The sequence below is a fragment of the Sabethes cyaneus genome, chromosome 2, assembly GCF_943734655.1.
Source record: "Sabethes cyaneus chromosome 2, idSabCyanKW18_F2, whole genome shotgun sequence".
Classification (NCBI taxonomy): Eukaryota; Metazoa; Arthropoda; class Insecta; order Diptera; family Culicidae; genus Sabethes; species Sabethes cyaneus.
The window spans coordinates 11,149,300-11,159,074 of record NC_071354.1 but is presented as its reverse complement, the minus strand read 5'-3'; the positions used below and the strand labels follow the sequence as shown (position 1 = coordinate 11,159,074).

General features: G+C 40.1%; 1 protein-coding gene across 1 annotated transcript; it reads right to left on the bottom strand.

Moving 5' to 3' along the window:
- Positions 1–3,323: 3,323 nt before the first annotated feature.
- On the bottom strand, positions 3,324–4,262 carry LOC128733796 (uncharacterized). Its single transcript, XM_053827594.1, has one exon. The coding sequence runs from the start codon at positions 4,260–4,262 to the stop codon at positions 3,324–3,326; it is 939 nt and encodes a 312-aa protein (XP_053683569.1).
- Between the last annotated feature and the right edge of the window lie 5,513 nt (positions 4,263–9,775).

Genomic DNA, 9,775 nt, shown 5'->3' with positions numbered 1-9,775 from the left:
ACAGCCTCACGCAACTCTTTGGAAGCGCCAATGAAATTTGTTCCTCTGTCACTATAAAAACAGATTGGGTGTCCACGTCTAGCAATAAAGTTGTTTACCGCCATAATACACGAACTAGTGCTAAGTGAGTTGGCAACCTCAATGTGAAGCGCCCGAATTGTAAGGCACGTCAGCAAGACGCCCCAACGTTTTTCAATTTTACGACCCACCAAGACTTCGATGGGTCCAAAAAAATCTACACCCACATGAGAAAACGGACTGGTGAATGCTGCTAATCTGGCTTGCGGAAGTTCAGCCATTTCAGGTGGCGCCGGCTTCACATCACGATTTCGACACCATTGACATTTACACCTCATTTTAAGAAGAGTCCGTTTCAATCGTGGGATGCAAAATCTTCTGCGAACTTCATTAGCAACGGTTGCATAGTTTCGGTGATGATACCTTTCATGAAAGTCGGTTAGTACTAGATGTGTGACAGGATGATCATCGGGTAATATAATAGGGTACTTTTCATCTGGAAACAGGAACTTACATTTTGCGGCCCTACTATTCATTCGCAAAAGACCTTCTGGACCCAAGAAGGGGCTCAGCTTAAGAATTTTACTAGATTTTGCAACTTGATTTATCCGTTCGCCCTTGTTGTTCGTACTTTGCAACGCTCTAAGCTCTTCTCTATAAACCTCTTGCTGCGCCTGTCGGAAATGGTATTCCTGAGCCAAACGAAGCTCGTCACTCGTTGGTGGTCCGATTTGGCCTGGTAGCCCCTTTTTCTTTGCACAAACGTTGTTCACAAAACGCTGCACATACGCTGTAACCTCCACCAAATGTTTCCATCTCGAATAGTTACTCGCCAAAACAACTGGCTCCATATTCATACCGTGGAACAGTACATTTGTCCGGATTTCTTCGTCGGTTGTTTCTCGCAGAAAGTTGCGTTCTGGCCAGCTCTCTTTAGGTGTTTTCAAAAAGGCTGGTCCCTGAAACCATCGATCTTCTATCTGCAACTCCACTTGTCCCTTTAGTTTTGTTCCGTCGTCAGCGACGTTCCACTCGGATTTGACCCAATGCCAATCATCAATTTCGGTGGTTTCTAATATTTCGCTTACCCTGGCGGCAACATATGGGCTGTAACGGCGATGGTCGGATCGCAGCCAGCAAAGAACATTGCGGGAATCGCTCCAATAATACCGTTGAGAAATATTGAGGGAAAGTGAATTAGATATATTGTTAGCTAATCTCGCCCCGATTACCGCCGCCTGGAGTTCCGAGCGCGGTGTAGAAAGGTACTTCAACGGGGCTACGCGAGTTTTTGCACTGACTAATGCGCACTCTACCAGCCCATCTTCCTCGACACGCAAAAATGCCACCGCTGCCATACCGTCATTCCCTGCATCCACAAACGTGTGTAGTTCGAACCGTGTGTGGTCTCCGATAGACAACGACCGACGATAGCACCGGGGGATTCGAATGTTTTCCAGCTTCGGGAGCAGTTTTATCCAGGTTCTCCAACTTTCCAATTGCTTTCCTGTGATTTGCTCGTCCCATTTTAAACCGATACGCCAAACTTCCTGGAGGGTGACTTTCAAAAGCATTAGAAAATGCGAAATCAGGCCAAGTGGATCAAAAACCGTCATCAAGATCCGAAGCAGCTCTCGCTTGGTTGGAGCTCGTCGTCCATTAAACAACGCCGCGTCGAAACGATCATAGCAAATCTTGAACATGAAACAATCCGTCCTTGTGTTCCACCACATGCCCAAAATTTTCTCCGTCGCCATTTCCGCCAAAAAATTCAAATTCTTCTCTTCAGCTGGATTTTCGCTCAATGCTTGCAAGACGGTCGGAGAATTCGAGGTCCAATTCCTGATCTCGAAGCCCCCTTGAGCGTGAATAAATTTAACTGCCTTTGCTAGCTCGATGGCTTCCTTTTCCGTTTCCGTACTAGCAAGCATGTCATCAACGTAATGCTTATTTTGTATGGCCGCGGCTGCTGCGGGATATTGTGTTTCGAATCTCTGGGCATTGTGATTTTTCACAAATTGCGCCGTGGTTGGCGAAGATCGTGCTCCGAAAATCATTACTTCAACAACGAAGGTGCTGGCTTCATCCTGGTCTGCTTTGTCCCGCCAAAGAAAAAGTTGATAGAATTGATCTTCGGGCCTGATTGCAATCTGCAAAAACATTTCGCGAATATCTCCGCAGATAGCGATGCGATATTCTCGAAACTGATAAAGAACTGATATTAACGAGCTCATTAAGTCCGGCCCAGTGAGTAACACAGTGTTGAGGCATACTCCATGTACAGAGGCGGCTGCATCCCACACAATTCTAATCTTTCCCGGCTTGTTGGGCCCAAACAATGTAACCGGCAAATAGCGGAACAATTCTAAGGCTGTCTCCATCTGGTGAGTATTAACACTACGCTCCTCGTTCGACCTCGTTTGACCCCTACTTGCGTATGCCTCACTTGGAACTGCGAGATTCTTATGTAAGAGCGGATTGTGCTTGAACGTACACCCGTCAACGCCACAAGCTTTACTATTACAGTTTCCTCCGTGCTGTCGTAGACACCTGCGGCATATTCTAAATTCACGAACCGCAGCCCATCTGGCTTCATACGAGAGACCAAGAAAACGCTTACATTTGGCGGCACTTGAACAGCTTCCTTTGCAAATCTGACAACATTTGACCGTCATCGCACTGAATTTTTCACTAAACTGATTAGTATTGCCTGTTCGATCGTGTGCAGTTTGCTGTCCCAATGATTCTGCATGAGTGTTGATGAAAGCTTTTCCTTGTCGCCTTCCCCGTGTGTCTTGCCCATAGCAGTGCGGTTTGCGAGGATCAGCAACAATGCTTGCGTCTTCCGCAATAGAGTATATCCAATCCGAAAATGCAACGAGATTAGATTTTTTCAGTGTCTTACTATGCCTGGCCCAATCTAGCTTTATCGCAGGAGGAAGTTTGCTAATAAGGTCCTGCATTAGCGTTACATCACGCATATACTCTTTACGCCCACAAGCATCAATGGTAGAACGTAAATTCTGTACAGCGAGAGCGTAATCTACCAGCCGTTCAATCGAGTCTGATCTAACTGGTGCCATATTCAGGATTTTTTCCCGCAACGTACTGATGATCATATGAGGCTGGCCGAATCGGAGCTTCAACACACTTATTGCTTTTGCCACTGTTGACGGATGCATTAGAAAGCTCCGCACTGTTGAAAAAGCTTCATCCTTCAGACAGTTACGGAGACGAATCATATTTTCCTCGTCTCGATAGCCGCACATCGTCGTCGTACTCTCGTAAGTCGATATGAACATTGGTCATTCGTCGGGATTACCTCCGAATCTGGGAAGATCGCACGATACTACCTGCCGTGCAGCTATCTGCTCTCGGCTCAGAGTGACATTCATTCGAGAGTGTTGCTTCTCTCGCCGCGATTGTAATTTAACGGGAGTTGATTGCCGCTTTGGGATAAAGGGTTCATCCTGATCGTCACCGCTGTCTGTGTCGTCGTCGCTTTGCTCACCTTCGGATTCGGAATACTCGTCAGAGTCGCTGTCGCTTTCAAGGTGCGCATCAGATCCGGCAGCTTCATCAGTGTTGGCTATTTCTTCCATCAGTTCGAACTTTTTGACCAACAATTCCCGTTTTCGTTTCATCTCTTCAAGCATCAGTTTCTCTTCAGCATGCACTTTCTGCAACTGCATTTTCAAAGCTTGCGATCTGCTCAGAGAGTCTGACCCCACAGATTTGGATTTGGTTGATTTATTCACCTTCTCGTTTCCCGCCAATTTTTCATCGGCGCTGTTTTGTGATTTCTCCCGTTCAACTTGCTGATTTTGCTGGTGGTCCTTGGAGGTCGAATTCTTCACCATCTTTTTTGGTTTTACAGTCTTCGATTTCTTCGCACCTGCTATTGATGAATTTATCTTCTTCACTGCGCTTCTGGCGTTTTTCCGAGACGGTTTCTTTTTCTGGGGATTTATTTCCGCGGTTTCGCATTTCGTACAAATCCAGTCGTAGAACTCAATGTCTTCAGTTACGTTAGCACATTCGAAGTGATACCAATTCTTACAATAGTCGCATTGGACCATCCGGCTATTGTCAGCGTTTTGACATAAATCACAACTTTGCTCCTCCATGAGAGCGAGCTTTCGAGATGTTTTCGGTGATTTGGGAACGTTAACTACAGCAGATTTCGCTGCACCGGCAGCAGTTTTGCTAGATGTAAGAGTAATAGATTCGGTCGGCTCGGACATCGTCTCCAAGTAAACGATATTAAAAGATGTTACTTTTAGATGCCAGAGAAGAAAGAGGACGTTCCGAGATTTTTAATATAGGTTATATTTTAATATCCTGCGATAATAGAAAATGTTCAGATGCCAGTAGCGTACAATTTTGTTTGTCACTTACGTTTAGTCGATCCTCTCGAGGTATTTCCTTCCCTGACTTCTATCTCTAAACAGAGCTGCTGAGGCTAAGAAAAAGGTATCCTTTCGTAAGTAAAACACGTTTTTAATTAGCACTGATATCTTTACCTTTTGTCTGACTCGTAGGTTATGACAATTTTAGGTTAACTAGACTTTAATATTTAATTTCAGTTTTCAATCTAGGGTAGAATATTTAATTAGTATTAAGTAGCTCTAAGATTTAACGACAATATCCATACTTCACTATAATTAAACTCCTTTCCATACAATTATTGCTAATTTAGTGTAGTATTTAGAAAAATTTAGTATAAAAGAAAAGCACTGCGTGTTCCACGAATGACACTCGATTCTGAGGATTCTTATTCTTATTTTAATAGCTTATCGCCGCTTATCATGACAGCATTTCGCCTCACACGCATTAAGCTTATCTAGATATCGAGGAGCGATCTAAGCCCGAGGGGCTTTGACAAAAGTTGTACAAATAGTAAAAATACACAACATTGCTAAAACTAGCATACCTCTATCTTTGGTTGTTTAGGAACTATAGAACTTTTACTATAAAAATACCCGAATTTTGACTCCGAATTACTCGCAAGAAGGCGTCATATTATTCAAAACCTCTCCCTAGAGAATCAGAATACACTCAAGTCGCTTTTATATATTCCGAAATTCGCTTAAAAAAACTGCGTAAATTCCGAAATTCGCGTAAAAACAAACCGCGTAAAAAGCGACTTTAGTGTAGTTTCAAGCAGGCTGAAGAGATTTAAAAATCATGTCTAAAAGCACAAAAGTTAAGCAAAACTTATAGGCTGACAAAATCGCGATAAAAAGCTGATAAAATCGGGGATAGACAAAATCAGGAGCTGATAAAATCGAAACATTACTGTAATCTCTTCTTTTTTATTTTCACTTGTTTTGTTTTCTCTCTAGTTTTTACACTTTTTCTGTTACTTGTTTTTCTTTTTCTGTCCAATCTACTTTCTATTTGTTTCATTTCGCTTCCTGTTTTCTTCTCTATGCTCTATGCAACGCAGTTAAACGTTTTCCATCCTAATTTTTTCCTTCCTTTTCCTCTTTTTATTTTCGGTTTTTGGACATTTTCAGTAACATTTCGCTTTGTTTTTCCTTAGCTTTTCGAACAGTAACGGAGCGGTCTGTTTCGTTCTTCCTCTTATTATGTGCTTCTTTTCTGTAACGTTCTGCGTTTTCTTTTATCTCATTATTCTTTCGTTTTCACTTCCGCTCTCCCTCTTTTTCATTCGTTTTCCATTTCTCTGTCTTTTGTTTCTTGTTCAATTGCTGCTTTCCTCTGTCTCATTTTGTCTTATTTTCAGTCCAGTTGTTCCTCTTGGTTTTCGGTAAACTTTGCCATTTCTATCGCATTTCCCGCCTTTTCCTTTTCCTTTTGTTCCAGTGTTCGTGTTTCTCCAACTCTTCTGCTACTCGTTTTTCGTCTTCGTCTGTTCCGTTTTTTCTCTCTTCTAGATGCCCCATTTTTCCTTATTTTCTGTCACATTTACTCTGTTTTCGGCCTGCTCTTTTCCCTTTGATTTCCGGTATTCCTCCATCTCTTCCGTTTTACTTGTTTTTCTTTTTTCTGCTTCCGTCTCGTTTTCTGCCGTATTAAGGCCTATCTTTCTCCTTTTATTTTCCGTTTGACCTTTCATTTTCATATTTCTCGTTTCCTCTATCAATTTTCTTCTCTCTTGATATTCTTCCTTTGTTTTCCGTTTCTTGTTCCTTCTTTTCTCTTTCGTTTTCCTTGTTTTTCGTGTCCTAATTTTTCTCTGGTCCGTTCGTTTATTTTTCTTCCGTTTTTACCTCGTTTTCAGGCATGTAATTTATTTTCTCAGTACCATGTTTCCTCGTTTCTTATTTTTGTTTCTCCATTTTACGTCTCCCTCCTTTTACTCCTTTTCTATCCCGTTTATCCTTTTTTCCCGTTTACTCTCCATTTTTGTCTTTCCTGTTTTTCGATTCTCGTACTCAATTTCACTACTCCCCTATTTTTTCTTTTCTTTTCCTCCTTAACAGCCCGCTTTTTTCCTTATTCGTGCCATTTTATTCTGCATTACTGCCCCGTTAATCCTCTTTTTATTTATTGAGTTTTCCTTCTTTTCCACCTGTTTTCTCGTTTTGTATCCCGTTTTCTTGCTCATTCTGTCACAGTTTTTCTTTCACTTAATTTCATGCCAATTTTTATTCTTTTTTTTTCTCGTTTTTCCTTTGTTTCTATCAACAATCAACATTCTAGCACGAAACAGAAATGGAAATTCAAATAAGGGAATTTCCGAAAATCGGCCGAAAATTTTTTCTTTCGTTTTTGCTTTTTTTCGTAGCTTGTTGCATGAAAAATAATAACGTATACAATAAAAGCAAGAATAGATTTGGTTTTCACGTTTAAACTTTAAGTAAAAATGTCTAAAATCAATATTTTTTTTGCTCGAATAAAAAATCTTTTTTTTGTAAACGGGGGGCCCCCCCCTTTTCCGGGGGGCCCCCCCCTTTCGGGGGCCCAACACCGGAAGGACAAAAACTTTATAAAATATTTGTAATGGCCTTACTTACCATTATTATGATTTCTTACGATTTGTTGCATTTTCAGTCACATTTTGTCTTAAAGCTAAAGAGAAAAGCTTTTCGGTCAGTAACGGAACAGTCTGCTTCGTTCTTCTTTTTGTTCTGTCCTTCTTCTTTCTTGTTACGTTCTATTTTGTCTTTTACCTCATTTTTCTTTCGGTTTCACTTCCGTTCTCCCTCTGTTTCGTTTTCCTTTATTCTGTCTTATGTTTCCTGCTCCATTGCTCATTCCCCTGTCCCTATTTTTTCTTATTTTCAGTCCTGTTTTTCGCATATCTTTGCCATTTTTTATCGAATTTTCCGTCTTTTCTTTTCTTTATTAATGGAACAGTAGTTCATGTTTCTCTAACTCTTCTACTATTCGTTTTTCGTCTTCGTCTGTTCCATTTTTTCTCTCTTCTAGATCTCCCATTTTTTCTTATTTTTTGTCACATTTATTCTGTTTTCGGCTCCCTTTTTTTACTTTGATTTGCGGTTTTCCTTCTTTATCTTTTCTTTGGAAATTTCGAACAACGGAATTTCCGTAAATTGGCAAAAAAAATTTTTATTCGATTTTGTCTCTCTTTTCGTATTTTTTGCGAGAAAAATAATAACGAATATATAAAAAGCAAGAATAGATTCAGTTTTCACGTTTAAACTTTAAGTAAAAATGCTAAAAAAGCAGTTCTGTTTTACTCTATTAAAAAAATCTTTTTGTTTTTTTCCGCCTCCCCCCCTTTCAGTCAAACACTTTTGACAACAAGGAAGGACAAAAACTTTTTTAAATATTTGTAATGGCCTTACTTGTTTTACTTTTCTTCTGTATCCGTCTCATTTTCTGCCGTACCATCTTCCTACTTTTATATTCCGTTTCACCTATTTTTTACATTTTTCTCGTTTCCTCTATCTTATTCTTCTTTTGTTTTCCGTTTCTTGATTCTCCTTTCCTCTTTCGTTTTTCCTCGTTTCTTGAGTCCTGATTTTTCTCTGGACCGTTCGTCTATTTTCCTTCCGTTTTTACCTCGTGCCAGTTGGATAACTCGTTCACACGACATAACGAATACATGCATAGATTTTTGTGAACAATTGTGTTGAAATGGGTGTACATGAACAAGCAAGAAGTGAAAGATTCATCTCGTGCCAAAAACTTTCCTTTAAAAACTCGAAATAAAAGTGTGAATCGTGGTTACGTATGAAGGGGTGTCTCCGTAACCGTATGTACCTCTTCATTCAAGGTTAGAGATTGATAAATAAGAAAAACATATTTCGAGAATCCACGATTCAGAACATAGTTTTCCTGGTTATTCTTCGGGTTTTTACCATTCAGTTTCGTTAAAATCTTTTTCTCAACAACATTTTTCCTAACTGCTGAGAAAATTTCCTTACATTTTTCTTAAACAAATTTTTTTCTTCGGTGCTTAATTCAAAAGTTAAATTAATTTACCTAAGCTAATGATATAGACACAAAGAAGTAACAAGTGTCGACAGAAAGATAAAAGGAGTTGAAATTTATTAACGTATAATATAAGCACACGCAAAATAATCCACACGTCCTTTCCACGTGAAAAATCACGTAGATTTCTCTACAGAGAGTTATGTGATTTTCATTTGAACATTATTCCCACGTGAATGCACGCATACTAATGCAAATTACGTTAAATTCATGTAAATATTACGGGAAAAGTTGGATGGAAAATATTCACATAACTTTTCCGGTAATTTCGACGTGAAAATTATTATGAGTTGCAGTTCATTGAACATTATCAACAGAAAAATAAGTAATAAAATTTCCGATTTTGTCACCATCCCTATCTTGTGACTCCTAAATTTATCAAGGGGGTAGCAAAATCGAGTCATCACTGTGTCATAAATAAGTGTTATTTCTTTTATCGATGTCGTGAATAAAAATTTACATTGCCCAGACTAACCGTTATATCATAAAACCTCTCAACTTCGCAGAATATGGTACCTTCACGGTATCATTTTTATCGTGTTTGCATACGTCCCTTTAGCAGATTCTAAAATTCATTCGTTCATTCAATCATTATAATTTCGCACTGCGCTGGCTGCGATTTTTTAGCAAAGGTAAATCAATGGAAACTAGCGAAATCGGAAAGTACCGCTAGCCGACGTCGTCGATCATCCGGTAGTGCCGGTGGTGGCGTACGTGACCCGAACGCGAAAAATGAACACTAGACGAAACCAGCCCCGGTTTTTGCACGCAATTTTTCAAAACTACCAACGGACTTCTACGATCAGTTGTCTTTGGCTTGGCTTCGGGTTCGGATCGTTACGCAAACGCAGTAGCCAAGTAGGTCGACGCGGCGCGTTGCTGTTAAGTTTTCTCGCTACTCGTGTTCACCGTGCGGATTCCGGCTATGCAGTGCTGTTTTTCAATAGGAAAAATTGAAAATATCTTTTTAGTCTGTCTTAAGTTGTAGTGCAAATATTTTAAAACGTATGTATAAAGAAAAAAGTGTTGCTTTTCGGTCGGATTGTCCAATAATTGTCTCATCGTGGGACTGATAGCGGTCCTGGTAGCAGCGGAAAAGAAAATGATTTCGAAATATCCGTCGCCATTTTTGTTCAAACGCTACCGCAATTTCATTATGAATGTGAAGCTCGAATCGCGAATGGAGCAGCTCGATCCGGAAATATGGTTTATTGATGTAGGTCGCGTAGTTTTGTGCTCTTTTTAGTGGAAAGAAAATTAAAATTGCGGTTGTAATTCATTTGTGTGGAGTGTGGGGGGTGTTGTGAAAATAGTTAAAAAAGTGTTTTAA

Bases quoted from the DNA above. Each gene is read 5' to 3' on its own strand.
- LOC128733796 (XM_053827594.1), bottom strand. From the start codon at position 4,262: ATGTCCGAGCCGACCGAATCTATTACTCTTACATCTAGCAAAACTGCT.